Source organism: Centruroides sculpturatus, unplaced genomic scaffold (assembly GCF_000671375.1).
Source record: "Centruroides sculpturatus isolate CEXI.00-Female unplaced genomic scaffold, Cexi_2.0 scaffold509, whole genome shotgun sequence".
Classification (NCBI taxonomy): domain Eukaryota; kingdom Metazoa; phylum Arthropoda; class Arachnida; order Scorpiones; family Buthidae; genus Centruroides; species Centruroides sculpturatus.
Genome location: NW_019384846.1, coordinates 321,852 through 339,566, shown reverse-complemented (window position 1 = coordinate 339,566; position 17,715 = coordinate 321,852). Strand labels below are relative to the sequence as shown.

At 38.3% G+C, this 17,715-nt stretch overlaps 1 protein-coding gene across 2 annotated transcripts in view; it reads right to left on the bottom strand.

Moving 5' to 3' along the window:
• The window catches only part of LOC111630388 (serine/threonine-protein kinase NLK-like), a 63,958-nt gene extending 50,162 nt beyond the window's left edge, over nucleotides 1-13,796 (bottom strand). For both annotated transcript variants that reach the window (XR_002757519.1, XM_023374478.1), the window contains exons 1-2: nucleotides 13,389-13,796; nucleotides 2,119-2,248 (exon numbers count right to left, since the gene is read on the bottom strand). Coding sequence is in view for 1 of the 2 variants with exons in the window: in XM_023374478.1 (XP_023230246.1) it covers nucleotides 2,119-2,248; nucleotides 13,389-13,555 (297 nt within the window). In the remaining variant the exon portion in view is untranslated. The remainder of the gene's footprint in view (nucleotides 1-2,118; nucleotides 2,249-13,388) is intronic.
• Between the last annotated feature and the right edge of the window lie 3,919 nt (nucleotides 13,797-17,715).

Here is a 17,715-nt window from a genome sequence, read left to right as displayed (position 1 = left end):
CGCTATCGTCTTCGCGCTTTATACATAAATATATTTATATTTTTGACTTAAAATTCCGCAAAAACAAATAGAATTACATTTTATGTAATCTATTATTATTTTGCTAATTAACTTCTGCTTAATTGTAACGTATAAAGTTCGAACACGGCGCGGTACTACAAGCGCCGAATATATTACGCGGATGTTAGTATTTTTAGCCAAGTATACGTTACGAATTTTGACGTTTAAACGTATGTTTGTATGTATTACGGTGTTACGCGTTGTACAGAATGCGAAAGTATTCCGAGTACGGATGCTGGCGGGTATAGGGAAGTCGACATTTTTGCGTTAAATACTTTCCTTATTTTCCGGGACGAATCGACTTATAACTAAACTCGATACGGTTAAAAATGCTAGGAAATTTAGCATTTCTCGAAAGAACACGCGGAAACGGTTCCACTTATTGGTGACGTCGTGTACGAGGAAGTAACGTGTCGAATTGAATTATTTAAATAGAAGCCGTCGGTTTCTTTTTTAATTTTCCCCTTTCGGCGGATTACAGACATTTTTTAAATAATTTCGTTTCGAGTTTTATCGGCCAATTTTCGGCAATTCATTTATTTTTTCGGGGTGGGATGAGGCGATTTTTGGCGGGAAGTACGAATAAAAAAAACAAAAACTGGAAAGAAACGTCGAGAACTACCGCATTATTATCGATTCCTCGGCAGTGGGCCTCCGGTGCGCCCGGTAGAAGGACACGAACTGTAGTAGAAGTATCCAAAAATACGGTAAAAAGATTAGAAAAATAGCTGTGTTGGGTGTCCCAATAAGTGACGAAACGGTTCCGTTACGCGCAGGTTTTTTAAATAAAAATGTAAGATAAGGTTGGAGCATTTCGACAGAAGCAAAACAAATGAATCGAGTAAATGCGGGCGTCTAAAACCCTGCAAAAGTTTTGAAACATTTATGATGTTGCCATTTGGGTTAATAAAGAGAGTGCCATTACGCGTCTCGTTCACCTGTTACTAATTAAAACAAACCAACGGGTAATCCTGTTTTGTTGCTACAAAATGCAATTTCATCGAAATAAACCGAACGACCTTCGCGTACAACGGCGATATAAATGATACTATGTTAAACTGTGGTCGTAGACGTCGTTAATTGGCAAATTTTGCAATGCTATTTGTCAACCATCATTAATTAAAGTGAGGGATAATAACGAGTCGGTGCGGCTTCGATTTTATTAAACAATATGCCCAATTCTGAAGCTCGTCCCTCCAGGTTTCTCACGTATTTTCCCATAATTTTACTGCGTTTAATTTAAACAAAACTACTTCAAACTACCAGCTTCGCACGAATCTACTCCCCTTTAAAAATTTTTGAAGAAATAAAAATTGATTGAACAGACCTATATCGCCATATACGGAATGTTACGTAGTCACATAAGCGAAATTGTCTATCTGTTACGCTCTGTATCTAAAGAATTATAGTATTTACGGCATTTTGCTTCTATTAAAAAGAAACTATTTTCGTGTTATTTTACTATTTATCTTCTTTTTTAATGAAGTAGCGGCGGTGTGCCACGAGCCCAGTACGGAATCGATTAAAAATAAATCACCTTGATTTAAAAAAATCGATATATTGTGGGAAAATATACTTTGCTCGAAAAAAATCGCCAAGATTTTTAGAATTTCACTCGTTAAACGTAATATTTTACTTTTTTTTCTTTAAAAAAAAGGGAAAACAATGGAGTAAACAATGCGGGACATCCCCCGTTCTAAACTCGTCGCTCGACGACGGCTACTTTTTTAATATGCCCGTCTTCGGAGGTTGGAAAAGGGACATTTTGTACCACCGGATGTTTCTGCTTGGCCACACGGCGGTCCCCATAAAGGGGCCTCATGTCTCTGGGGCGTCAGGTCAGAGCCCCAATTCCGAGCGATAAAGAAAACCGATGGCTAGTCCATCTCGAACCTTCGAAACCGATATTTAGACACACTCGCTTTTTCTCTCACACGCGTTTATTACAGAATAAAAGCGTCAAATAAACAATTATCCGAACACGCGGAGTAGCGGGTAACATGGTTAATTTGTAAACGCGGCGTGGAGAAAACACGAAAAAAATAAATAAATACTTACGTTTTCGTGTTTAAAATAGCAGAGCATTTTGATCTCCCTATAAACACGTTTACTAGAGACAAGATTCTGGAAGACATTTGGCATTTTCTTCAAAGCTACTCTTTTTCCATCTCTTGGATCTGTAACAGACCTGCAATACACAAAAAGAAAAAAAATGGAAGCTTATCAGTTACACGTGATATTCTTAAATAGATTAAATGCCAATAAATCTAAGTGTTTAATTTTATTTTTTGGTTAAAAGATGAACACGGCTAAAAGAGGTCAAGGTTAAAAAAAACTGTATGTATGTATACGAAATCTATTCAGGTCAGTTAATCGCTCGTAGGTGGAGTTGTGTCAAGCAAGGTCGCAGGTGATGCACAAAATCAACAAATAGATGGATTTACGTTGTTGGAGCGTAATAAGAGACGACGATATCCAAAATGCCAGATAAAATGGGCGATAACGTAGTTCGAGATAAATAATTCTTTATTTTATTTTTCAACTGTATACCTATTGCGTTACGGATCGAAGACAATCTCTACGATGGCCTTCGACGAATTTAAACCGGCATTGACTAACACAACCACACGTACGTATGCGTACGTTGTTGTTTTAGCCAAACACATACGCGCACGCTAAAGAGAGAAAAATAAATTTTAAAGGGCCTATTTACATACTTTCTTCGGTATTTTAGGATGTTATAAGAACTTAACTACTTTTTATTTAGTTTTCTTATCTTCCATTTAAGAAAATCTAATATAAAATTATAAGGCGGGCTCTTGATAGAGCGACTACCCGATATAGCGAACAACGTTTTAGGTACTCGATATTACGGCGAATGTACAGTACACTAAATCGAGGGTTCGACAGAACAATAAGTACCGACATTGTTCGCTGTATCGGGTGATGAGTACGAGGGTAATTGCTCTATATAGCGAAATCTCAAAGGACTAAGTTAAATCACTCGCTACATATATTGACCCTCGCTGCTCTTCTTCGCGTTACTTTCGATATAATTGCACTATATACGCTATATGGAGATTCCATCGCGTACGGTGGTTAAAACACGAACTCGATACATAAATTTTCAAAAATTCGCCATCAAAATTTATATCCGAGTCATCGTCATCATTAATAGAACTATTCAATCCTAATGACGATGATTGAATATAAGTTTTAATAACGAGTGCACGGACCGTTCATAATTGTGATTACGAATGCTCCGTGCACTTTCTTTAATAGTCAAATTATAAAATTTAATTATTTTTTAAAAAATAAGCCTTAAGCTGCTCGCCTTCGAAACAAAAATCTTAATTTCATTGTAAAGAATTTCATCGAGAAACTACAGGTCCGTTTGATTGGTTAGGATGGTGCGCATTTCTACGTAAATTTGACGTCATTCTTTCGAATTTTGCATTGTAAAACTGAAGTAATGACGTGAAATTGACGTAAATATGTGCACTATTCCAATCAATCGTACATTATAACGATTATATATATATATAATTAACTATTCGATTAAATTCTCCATCTCCAGTATTTATCCGTAGAAAAAAAATATATATATATTTCTACGGATAAATACTAAAGAATTTAATCGAATAGTTTTGCGCCAACTTTTCAAATTTTACAATAGGATACTTTAGGAAGTTATTAATTTTTCAAAATGCCAATATTCTCTATTTTATAGGTCCCTCCAAGCGCAAATCCTGAATTTTCAAGCGCAAATAAGCGTAGTCATATATGTACTTTAATTGGTTTGTAGCACAAACACCGCAAAAAAAAAGTTGTAAAATACGACGCCATTTCTGCTTTTCGGCCGCCATTTTTAATCACCGGAGCGGCTCGCTACGTCACAAATTGCGCATCGGGACGATCACGTGACGGCAGACAATACGAAACCCGCATTCGAATTATTTAATTATTTTAAAAAGTAAATGCGAAACTGAAACGCGGACGATCTTCGTTAAGCTCATTTTAGAAATTCGTTTCGCCAATTGTCGTATTGCAGTATTTTCAAATCGATTCGTACATCAAATTTCAAATAACGTACAAAAGTACGATGCGTGAAGGCTCCTAAAGCGTGTCACGCGTGAGCCACGTGACCAGATTTTTAAAATTCCCATTCATTAATTAACCACGTACTGTACGTATCGATCGCTATCGCTAAGTCTATCGACGCGATTTGAAGGAATGTTTACCTACTTCCTTTCGATTTTAGGATTCGAAAGTGTTCTCATTTTTTTCCTTTATTTTTTTCTCTCTCTCTCTCTCATCGGGGATTTAGGCGATCGCGATATTTGTCACGAGGTCATTCGCGATGTTGACGTAAAGCGACACGCGCTCGGATGACGAAGCGCCCTTTCGTGACGTCACACGAATCGCATCTGATTTATTAAGTTTGACCGAATACTTTCTAAAACAGTTGCAGATGTAATGATAGGAAAAAATAGGGCAGTAGGCAAAAGTCTATTATCTTAAACGCATTTTTTCAGGACATTGTCCTCGATAGATATTTAAAATACACAAGAATCATTTCCACCAATAAGATTTTTTAAAAAATTAAGGAAAATTTTTGACCAATCGTCGACTTTCGTTTCGTCGTCCGCCTGGAGTAGAAATACAATTTTTTTTTAAAATATTCGTCCGCACCGAAATAAAATTAATAAATATATAAATACATTTTTTCATTTTTAATAATTTCTAAAATAAAAATTTTCGTTAAATCCGTAGAATTTTTTTAAAAAAGAAATTATCGGCCAACGTCACCGCGTTAGGTCGTTGATACCGTCGTTAGCGCACGCAACGACGTCACACGCGCGTCGTAATACGTAATCGAAGAAAGGGCACGTAATTGGCGGCGACGCTTGCGTCATATTAATCGATCGCATCCAAACGCAGAAATAGGAACCCGGCGTGCTTCCTATACGGTGGCCATTTTTAAAATTTTATTAATAGCTCCTACGGTCGTTAAGAAAGGAAGAAAGATAAATAAAGAAAAAAAAAAATTAAACAACGAAGTGAGAGAGAGTTTTTTTTTTCCAGAGTTCGCTCAGCTTTGGCTAATAACCCGTTCTCGCATCCCGCTTCACCTGACTCGGCAACGCACGACGATTCCCAGCATTCTTAGCGCCAATAGCCGCTGGGGTTATTCAAGGTCAAACGGCAAGACGACCGACCTCGAGGGGTGTATTTTGTCGACGCAGAAAACTCGAAAAGAATGACAAAAAACACACGTCCCAACGAGGAATATCGGAATATTCCAGATATGCCAATTATTCGTCGGGATTAAGAAACATTTCGGTCGACTTCTGAGAAGCAGGACGTTGCACCGCATTGATTGTCGGGTCTTCGACACCGCGTCGTACCAACAACCTTGAACTCTCGCGCATCTCGACAGCTGTGTCATCGCACCGTCCGAGGCTGCCAAACAACACCACGCACCGCCCGGCGGTTCATCAGCCCCTGAGCCCAAAACTTTTCTTCATAATATAAGCCTACGCGGCACCAAAATATTCTCGAAAATCGGCGGCACCCCGTTTAACAATGGAAATTGATTCGACCGGTGACTCCATCTGACGGCGGATGGCGCCACTAATTTGTTACGACCAGCTTTACGCGGCTCGATTGACGTTTCTTTTTTTTCCCGAGCGAAAAAAAGGAGGGCACGCGCGTAAAACACCGCGTTTTCGGTTGTGGTCGTCGGTGGCCGCCGCTATACCGGGGAGATCCCGCTTTGACGTCACACAAACTGGTCTCGGTTTGACCTAATTTCTTAAAGAGAACGGGAAGTTGCGGTGCGTCCCATTTTTATTCCCCAATTACTTTTCCTTTCGGCACACATTTCGATCGTTTCCAGTAGATGCGATAAGGCGGAATGACGTTAGGACCGTAAATTCTTCCCCCCTGAGATAATGTGTTCGAACACAGAAAGCGTGCTCCTTCCTACATCTTTTGAATAAAATAATACCGCGTAACAGAATTTCGGAGTACGACTCAAACGGAGACAAGGCTACACGCTACAATACAAAAACACACGATTAAGTAAATACTATATACAGAAGTTAAAAAAAAAAAAAAAAAACAATAGGCCTACGCGACGCGCTGCGATGCAAAACCATTGTAAAATATTACACATCCTCAAACAATACGAGGACACGTTACACACTCCGCAAACATTACGCACGTAGATAACAATACGCTGCAATGAAGGATATTAGCAAACACAAACACAACACGTGCGAGTACTGTATTTGGAGTGTCTACGCTACATCCTCGGTGTGACTTATTTGCATAATGTTTGCTTAGTGTCTAATAAGTCCGCGTATTGTCTGTCGAGGCACCGTAGTGTTGCATCCTCGGTGTAATGCTCGTCAATCTTACAATGGTTCTGTGTTGTAATATAATGTTGCATCTGTTAGCGGTTTCTATAGCCACTAGTGGGATACCGCGTACATGTGTGTAATATCGAGGATATATATAAAGGGGTTCACGCGCGTGTAAGTTATTAAGAGCACACGAGTTAAATGACGGTGCGGGTGTTTTTATTTACAGTTTATAGTCGGTTGGAAACGTGTCTCTCTCTGGCCATACCAGCCGCTAACGGGTCCTCGCTTTTTAAAGAGGCACACATGCGATCCTTATCCATCTGTTTGCCCCACTTACGAAATTACCTGGTAAATAGAAACTAGTTAGAATCGAATTATTCTCGACGCTCGACGTATAGCTTAACCTGAATAACTGATTTTTATGACGACGGACGCGATTGGACACCAGAAATTTTTTAAACTCGTTTTCTCTGCTCGGTTGTATAAAAGTCTATTTCGAGGATACCGAAAAGCTGTACCCCATTTTTAAAAAGTGGATCGATTCCTTTCTTGTTTAATACGTCACAAACGTCGATTGCGTCTTTTAAAATTCATTAACCAATAACGAATTTCGTTAATTAAATGTTTGATTGGATTACTCGCTCGATGATGCCACGATATTCCCATTGTCGTTAAAGCGAAACGCCATTTTGGTGTAGTTTTCTTTGTTAATCAAATCGCGTGTCAATAACCTCGCAGCAACGGAAAGATTGACGCGTACACTATCAATTCTAAATATCGTTTAGTGCACTTTGAGATGATCGTAAAAATTGATTTCGGTTGATAATTTTCGTCCAACCACGTGGCGTTTAAGCATCGACCAATACGAGTATCAATCGTATCTTTCAATTTGATTACGTTTATGTACCATTTTCCACATATTTTAAGTTTATACAATCGCCCGGAGCGTTTGCCTAGAGTGGATTATGTTCTCCCCGCTGCATTTAATGCCACGTCTGTTATGTTTAATTAGTATCTAGTATGTTCGACAATACATTGTAGTGTAGCTCGGTGCGTAACAATTCTCTTCTGTGTATCGTAATACGCAATGTTGCCGTTTAAACAATTAATTAGACACGCGTTTAATTTGCGCAGGCTGCGTTATTTCTTCCCGATCAATTGTAGAATCCATATAAAGTTCCTACGTAGTGTAAGTCGACGACGTCTTAAATTACTTTGTATGAGGTCATTTGACAAACTGTAAACATTTATACGAATGCAGAATCATAAATATAAACGGATAATGATCTATAAATATATCTTAAGAGGTTAGAATATATTTTAATTATATTTTTTAAGAGGTTATTGCAGTTATAGGCGACGCGATCCACCGGTTCGGGATGGAGATACCCTCGACGACATCGGATATATTCAAAAGAGAATACTTAAACCAAGGAATAAACTACGTTAGAATCGATAGCCGGATAGATAAAATTAACAATTAAACCTTGTACAGTCTAGTTTTAATGCAGTGTATTTTATATATAAGTGTACGTGGCATTAAAGTATGTTTAATGGACGTGGAAAAAAGTTTAAAGCTTCGAGAAAATGGCCGGTTCCTTTACAGAGAACAGGAAGCCATAAATCGTTTGCTGATTATTTTCGTATGTAAAGCTTCTTTCTTTCGACTTTCTAAACCCTTTAATTATTTATTAAAACCAACAACAACAGAAGAACAGTTTCCTCTCTCCAAGTTATGATAATTAGGGATATTTAACGAGCGATACCTGTTACGTACCCGATCGATCAATATCAGCATAGTTAATCATCGATATACATAAAAGGGGGCGCGTTTGGGATGCGAAACAACTTAATAAAACTTCATCAGTCACCAAAGAGGGAAGAGTGACATATCTCCCTTATATTGGCCTACATCCAGAGCTGAGTCAGATCCCCTCTTCGTTCTAAAACCTTGAAACAAGGATAACACCGCACCCTGACTTTGAATGCAATTCGGGAAGCCTTGTAACCGTAGTTTATAAAATAAAAATCAATGCTAAGTGGGGGCAAGTATTGCATTTCGTATATCCAATACAGCTTCTTAATTCGCTTAAAGTCTCGCTGACACACTTTCATATAAAAAGGACGCATTAAAAAATATATATATAAAGTCACAGTGATTCGGCAATGAACCAGAAACCCATAATCGAATGGGAGTGAGATTATTTTTAATAATATTCCATTGTTGCTTCGTGTTAGAAAATTTGTTTGTTAAATCGGAAGTAAACACATTGTGAAATATTACACCGAATTTATTTGCATTTTTCCACAAATTGAACGGGATACGGGACGACACGCGATGCTAAATATTGATAAAAATAAAAAATATATATATATTTAAATAATTTAAAGTTATACAATTCGACCGTTTAGTATAGTTTCAAATATATGAGTCAAGGGAAAAGAATCCTGAACATGTTTATAAACCAATTTTAGATGTATCACGTGAGCAATCCGGATATTATATACACCACGTTCCTCTCTTAATTATACAACCTATATAAATGCTTATACGAGGCTCTAAACTGTCGCCTTTTATATAATTTGATTCCTTTTATAACCGATAGGGGGGGGTGTCGACTGGTATTCATCGGTGGACTCGGCCGTTCCTCGACAATCAGATAAGGTGAGGTCGAGCTTGTTTGTTCCGAAGGAAGAGGTCGGAACGGAGACGACCAGTCGTCCACAAGGAGTACGGTCAACTTTACAAAGATAAATTTTAACAAAACAAAAGTCGCAATTGTTAAGCTAGAACGTCCAGAACGAGCTTTGGTTCCTCTACCATAGAAAACAATATTCGAACGGAATTTAAAGAACTACTTGGCAGTATCACGTGATCGAAAACTATAAGTACGCTACGATGTAAACGTTCCATTACCGTACTGATCATTGTTATCGTCAATGTTGATAAAATAAATCAAAGGAAGGTTATTGTCTGAATCGAATTATCCTTTCGTAAGGGTATTCGGTATAGATTATCGTTTAAAACAATTCATAACGCGAATATATATACACACACACACACGCATGCACAAGAGCAATTATTGTTATTGTAAAGAAGGGGGCATTATCATATTTTTCTCGTTTTATTATAACCGAACCGAGTATCAACCGTTCGAGTTACTTCACTCTTGTTTCGTTGACCTTCAAATTGTTTCTCAGTAAGAGCCACGTCGTCTCGTTTTCACAGAATGACATAATGGTAAGATCATCACCCCGACTCGTTATTCGGGGGGCGAGCGAGAAAAAAAGAGCCCCCTCCATTACGACATAATTAATTTTTCTTCTAATAGCATAATGCAATGGGCGAATCAATAAACTTTGCAATAAACTGTACTAGTTTTGTCACCCCGGCGCGAGCGGAGGGGGGGGAGGAAAATATGCAATTTTTACACGTTCTAACCTCGCTTTTGACATTTTTAGGAACGGTTGAAATACAACTTTTATAATAGTCACGCGAAATTATAAACGCGAACGATGTTTACCGGCAGAAAATACGGCGAGGTGTCTAGACGTCTGGTTGAGATTGCAACAAAAACTAAAACCGAAATGCCAAATAAATAATACGGCCGAGCTCTTACATTCTGCAGGGGATGCCTACGACCATTAAATAAAAGAGGATTTTCGAAAAGAAGAAGAAGAAAAAAGAGCTTTCAAAATGGCTGAAAGAGATGATTGAGTCGAAGCAGTCGGAGTAAAGGACGTGGAGATTCGGCGCCATTTCCTCGTTTCATCTCACCACGTCGCGCCCAGAAACCCCGCTACAGTCCTCTTTACGTCTGCGGTGTATGATAGGTGGTGCCCATTGGGTTGTTGACAGTTTGGGTCCATACGACGAGAAACGTGGGAGTGGTACGTCCCGAAACCATTTTTCTGTGGCGTAAACGGCGTGAAATAAACCGGCGGCAACAATAAAACGATTCAGACAATTCCCGTCTCGATAAAACACGAGCGCAGGAAAAAAAGGGACCGACTCGAAACGTGAAACAAAAGATACTGTTTTTGGTAATTGGCCACAATTGCCGTTCGGGATGGAGGTCACCGGCGATCACGTGTTAAAAGATGGCGTTAGATATTTTAACGCCGAGTTCGGGAGATGGAGCTGGACTTTTAAAAAGGTTGGAGATAAAATCGCGGTTCTAAAGGTCACTAGCTCGGTCAGCGAACGACAAGCGAATGCGACAACCAGCTGCTGCACGGATTGGCGCCAAAACTGTCGCTTCTTTGTTCCTTCGGACTGCACCTGGCACCGAGTCGCCTCAAGTTGTCGTTCTTTGTTCTTTGGCTTTTAGGAAGACGGCGAAGATTTCAAAAAATAACTCGGAAATTACCACCTTAAGCGATCGATAAGTACATTTGTCATAAGATTTTTGCCACTCGATAAATTAAGGAATCGGGACGAATTCAAAAATACATATATATTTGTGTCCGTTCGGAATAAATAATCAAGTTTATTTTGATTAAACCAGAGCTTAAAGGAAATCCAAACGAATTTCTTAACCGTTTCGCCAAGAAAAAAAACCAATTATTCTCCTAAAACCGAGTTATTTTTATATCAAACTCGATGGAACGCAAATTTTTAAATACGGCAACAGGAAAAAAATTTTCAAATATAGCCCAAAACTTTCCGTATTTTAATTTTTTTTTTAAGGAAAAGCGTCCCCACGCGTCGACAATTCGAATCAAAATGAAGCGTCCCATCTGCGCGAGCTGGATTTTAACAATGATCGGTTCCGTCGGTTGCCACGACGACCGGTCACGTGATCGCGACTCCTTTCTCGCATCTTTGTTTTCTGGTGGGCGGATGCGATCGCCGCGACTGGCGAGAACGCGATCGAACGGAACGTAATGAGAGGAATTAACGCGATAAAAAAAACTTTATTTCAATTAAAGTGAATGGAAATTTTCGCATTTAAAAAACTAAATCGACGTATTTATCAATTTTTCAAGCGGTAACTGAGCGAGAAAGATAAAAAAAATAAGTAAATAAAAATATGCGCAATTGTGTCAAGAAGAAGGAACAAGGAAATAATCGCGCGAGCGTGTCTCGGTCACTTTTCAGCTCACTTTCATACAATACGGAATTTTATTTTAAAATATAACAACCATAACGCGAAAAATTCCTCTCCTCGCTAAATTAATAATAAACTTTTCCGTAAGTTTTCTATTGACGCGACGCGACGCGCTTCGCTCGCCGCGCCGGCGACGATAGAAAAATTTGTCGCGGGCGAACTTCGAAACCCGATAGATGGCGCGCATCCGATCCCGGAACAGCGTTTCCTGTTCCGGTTTTGTACTCGAACAGCTGGTCGACTGGAAAGGGGGGAGGGGAATATATTTCTGACAATCTCGAATAGAAAACACAAAGAGAAGGCGAATCCGTAGGTGTTCTTCAATGACGAATTAGGCGGAAACACAAGGGGAGGAAATCGAGAGGAAACGGCGTTTGGCGTATCTTTTTCGGGGGGGCTAAAATGGTCCCTGACGTAAGTAGCAGAATCTCTTACGTCACACGCAGATTAGGGGTAGAAAGTGCGGCATTTTATCGCATTTTCGTGGAAGGAGTTCAATAATCAGCTGGGGTGATGGGCAATATGCCATCAGTGTAGGTGATAAACCATTGGTAGGATGGGAAGGGAAAACATTCGGATTAAAAATAACCGAGGCCACCACGACGTAAGTTGTTTCGTGAACTATTTATAAAGAAGAGACACTCCCAGGTTAAAGAAATAGATGGTCAAAAGCACCAACACGGCGGGTCAGATCATTATCCCGAAATTTAACAGTTAAAGAAAAAAACTCCCCATACCTCTTCCGAATCCGTTCGGAAGGGAAAATTAAAAACGTATACACGCACATAAGGGGGTTTTACTTATCGTCCGAACGGTATAAAGATAAAAATATGTCTTGAGATAATACAAGCACCGAATGTGACCACGTGCTTTAGTATGGTCTGTTGTACAGGATAATTAGAGGGTCCGGTCCGTCCCTCCGTGGAATACGTAGGACCAGGTGGTAGTCGAGGACTGTGACCTCACCCTGCACACCTGCCCGGGACCGGGTGCAGACGAAATAGAAAATAGAAAGGAAATGCTCTCTCTTCTTTTATGGCCCGTCCCTCGAATTTTCGAGTGGTGTTACTGCGGGTGGTTGAGAAAACTAGAAATTCCCGAATTTAAGAAGCGCAGCGAGCGTCAAAGGAAACGGAAACCGAAAAATTCCTGTGCGTTAACCGTAACAATTGAGAAAAAGTTATTTAGAAAATAAGAATTTTTACACTAGAAAACACAAGGAATATGACAGGCAATGAAAACACACGTACTCTTAACTAGTGTTATTATATATACACATTAATGAGCTATAATAAAGAAACAATTGTTGTATATAATACACAATTGCGAATAATGCCGTTTTATTTAGTTATATTAAACGACGAAGAATAGTGTTTCTGTTAAAGGGAAATTAGAGTAGTCTTATCGAAAAGGGTCTCGCTTGTCTTCTATCGAAAGTTGACTAACGAAGGGCGGATATGAGGCCAAAGACACATCACACTTTCCCCGACCAAACTCGAAACTACGCGAGGCCTTCGCAACAACACTATAAGCACTGTTAATTAATTAACTTAAAAAATAAATAAATAAACCGAAGCGCGAGGTGCTAATCGTTTAAAATCCCCGACTCGACTGTTTAGCATAATCAGTTGTCATCGCAAATATCCGATAATCAATGGGCAATTAGTAGTGTCAATCATAATATATTTCAAATACATTAATGCCAAACGGTGGGCATAAGAATGGTCGAACGGGCGATTGGGATTACCGGGCAAAATCAATTGGCGATTATTATTTTTTGGCTAAACCGAAAGAACGGGTAAGTGACACAAAAACACCCACAAGAATTGACAGAAAAGGGTATACTCACCACACGACTCCGAAAGCTCCGTAACCAATAGGTCTGTCCGGCTGGATGTTTTGGGAAGATTGGTAATAGGGTTGGGCAGCGGCTAAGATAGCCTGTTGCGATGTAGCAGAGGCCATCCCCGGGAAAGCCATCATGTGCCTACTGGTTCGAGCCCCTACCATCGCCATTACCCAGACAATGCGGACAAAATGTGATGGGAAAACTACACCGAGCGCTCCATTATCCTGTTATTTCCCATCGTCCGAGCGAAATAAACCACCACATCAGGAATGTCGATGATGCTTTTTCCCGGCCGATCTTGCGCTTCTTTACGGATCACAAATATAACATCGTCAACATCCACGACACCCGTACTGACCAACCGTACCCCATACCACACCGTAGACACAATAAAAGGTACTCATGAGTTTCCCATAATACATTGCGAGTAATATACGCTGGCGTAGCGCGCACCCCATCTGGTGGCCCGAATGCGAGTCAAAAACGAAAGGACCGAGCAAAAAACTAAAATAAATCCCGTTAGCCGACGTCCAGTTTATCAATTAACAAATGACGTAGAGATCGGTCGTTTTAGTAAACAAAAACTTTTTTAAATCTCGGAGCCCGAATATATAATTAATAATAAGCCAATAGATTGGAGTATTTTGGGAATGGCGAAATTTACAGCGGCAATGGTTTCTCGCAGCTGCAAAGCAGATTTTTCCTTGAAACTCCTCATTATATTTGCTGAATATTATTATAATAAATTACGACCAAGGACAAAATAAAAATTTTCTTCTGATATTATCAAGGACGGATGATACGGCACATGGATATTTTTCAAAAATTTCTTAATTAAAAGTTTTCACTATCCTCGCTATTATTATTATTAAAATTAATCAACTGCCATTATGTTAATCAACTGGTTTTCGTAATTATGTCGAAAATCTAATTAAAATTCCCCCATATTTCGTAAAGCTTCTCTTCTTCCCCGACGGGAATGACGCCATCTGATGTCGAAATTATAAATTACTTATTCAAATATTAAAATTTTATTTTCCGTTATAATTATGCTAATTTATATGAAATTTTATTAGCGTATTAGTTATTAACGAACGTTATTTATTAAAATTAATATTAATTTAAAATAATTAATTAATTTAATTTAATCTGTAAGTATTTATTCGTCGTAATTTAATTAAACAATTGCAATTATAATCGTAAGTACCGATCGAGTCGTCGCATAATGGCGAAACGAAAAAAACGCTCTCGATGTTGCGCGCGAATGCGAGGCGATGGGCGACGCGCTCGTACGTAATGTCCCGACCCGTATTATTTTGCCAGGAATTACCAAGGTCAAAATGGAAACCGTATCCTCGAGGCAATGGAAAGACCTTACCGCCGAGCCGTCCGTCTTATATTTCTATCACAAAAAGCATTTAAAAGTGTATATTTGCGTTACACGCGCTTGCTCCAAATAAGAATTCTCTATATAAAGTATAGAATATTTTCGCACGTATAACGTTCCATACGCTAAAAATTCATATCGAATGTGGAAAGTGATTCGTTATTTTAGAAACAAATCCTAATTTTCTTTTTCGCCATCACCTCTGACGAAGAGCGATTGACTCGAGCGCATCTTCAGACGTGACGATTCTGTGCAAATAATTCTGGAAAGGAAGATAAGAGAAGAAGACGTCGAAGATGCCGGAGCTTGTAAAGACGTCGTTTGAAGAAGCGCAGTACCAGGAGCCGAAAAGAATGAAGGAAATCTGCCTTTAAACTCCGAAAAATCCACGTAACGTTACTTCGTGGACTATTTCTTCGTTCGCGGTTTGAGTCGAGTGGTATTTGTTTGTTTCTTTCATTTTCACGGTGCGTACGAGAAAATCGCTCCTGATGGGTGTCCACTGGCTTTATTTTCCTAACTAGGTTTTGCCATTAAATGTAGTTTTCTGTTCCGTTATTGTAATTGTTAGTAAGTTTACGACGACGAGTAGTTACGAGTGTCACGTGAAAAATAATGGAAGTAAAGAATTCGATCTCAACGAGTATTTGAATACGATGAATTTCTTTCCTTCTTTGGTCGCGAATATGGCTTATTCTGCTTTACTGCAATCATTAATGAGGTTACAGTCCGTGCCATCCTAAATGCTAACCGAGACGATAGCTACGAAGCGCGCTGTCCGATAGATATACGTCATCGATAAGTTCGTCGATAGATATACTGGTCTTTGCCATACGTTCTCTGTGTCGGGTTGCCGATAGCTGGCGTTAGAGTCGCCCTAGGGCGAGAAGTTTGTTTATCTATTGGGTTAGTAGGTAGTTTTCTAACTTTTTTCTACTGTACTTATTCGTAATTATATTTTTAATTTTATATCGTGTGTAAAGAAAGAAAATAATATATTTGATTTATAAAAAAATTAATAACGTGATAATTTGAAATTACAGATGAGGATGTGACTAAATCGAAAATAATTTTATTTTCCATTCAATTTATTCAGATTTTAAACAGATCTCTGTTTAAAATCTGAATAAATTGAATGGAAAAACTTATGTACAAAACTTTCATTCACAATACGTAGCAATATAACTGTTTTAAACAGTTATATTGCTACGTATTGTGAATGAAAGTTTTGTACATAACGTTCTGAGTACAGAAATACCCCGAACTTACGCGATAGGTGGGACCCAGCGATAACCGCGTAAGTCGGGGTATAATTTCGCATATAAATACATACAAATCATTTTTAATTGAGGCCGGAGACTAAAGGAAACAATAATTTAGAAAAAAATGTTTAATGAAATCTTAGATAATACATATGTATGACAAATTATATTATTATACAATTTTTCACATTTATTCGATTATCACGCCATAATTTTAACATCGTTTCCATCTCAGCGATAATACCGTGACGTTTACGAATGACGCTCGAATTTAAAGATTGAGCATTTTTTACAGCTTCGAGAATTTTTTCTTTACCTTTTATAATTGTTCTGACCGTCGATTCCGGTAGATCAAACTTCTTTGCCAATTCACAAATTTTCGTTTTTGTGTCGAAGTCTTCAATAATGTTAACTTTACATTCCAAAGATAAAGTTTTTCTTTTCTTGTTTGATGCGGAAGAATTAGTTCTACTTCGTTTGGATGACGTAGTAGAGTCTCTCGAGTCTCCGTAGATATAACAAACACAGAAATAAATAACACAAAATAAATTGTAGGTATATGTCGATTCCGCGAACATGTAAGCCGTCCGACACGTCCGAACATGTAAGCCGAACAATAGTGTGGGGGGAGTGAGTCATGGAGAGTTGTGTGGCGATCAAACGAAAGACGAATCGAAGAGATTTGAAAATCGCCTAACTCCGGGTTCGCGTAAGTCGGGGTAGCGTAAGTCGAGCTATTACTGTATAACATATCTGTTTAATAAACAAGTAATAAAATAAAACAGTACAGTAAAATTTACCTATTTAACTTTAACACTACATAAAGTGCGCTATACAATTTTACTTTATTCGGTATAGTGAGAAATAGTATTTCGGATGAAATAGTTTTCTATTTTTGACGAAAAATTTCATTTTTTATGACACATTGGCTCTATATATTTTGGTAATTTATATATCAAAAGTAGAATATGAATGAAGATTTATTGATGGCCAACTACACCCGTCCTTTGTTTATATAGGTTTAAACATCACTAATATGTCTTTCTTTTAGACTCCGTGTCATCACTAATCACTATCACTGTCAATATCTAATAATACTGTCTAAACTCTCGCCATCCTACATTTACCTATTTTATTTGTCAACCTCTAACTCGTCATCATCTAATTACCTCTAAGTTATTATGTGTCTGTAAATATGTTGTTTAAATCGTTGGAATTTCTTCCCCCCTTAACAGCCTATATTTGAAATCGAGAACTAAATCTATTGACTTTTAATCCCTCTCTCTAACCCACGGGTTCCCAACCTATGGGTCGCGACCCAGAAGGGGGTCGCGACGGGTTTTCTGTGGGGTCGCCAACTTATACAGTAAACTAAAAAAAATATTCACTATAATGCAATTTTTATTTTTAATATATGAAATTATTCAAACTTCAAGACACTAGTCTTGAAGTTTGAATAATTTCATATATATTTTTTTTAAATTAAAATAAGTGTAATCTAGGTACGCTATTCTGTCACAGTTGGTTGAAACATGTGTTGAGAGTTTGAGAGAAATAAATTAAATGTTGAGAATGACATGAGATTGGCGTTAACAAAAACTCTCCCGCGAATTTTGAAACTGGTTAATAACATGCAATTTCAACCATCGCATTAAATTATTAAACAATTTTAATAAAA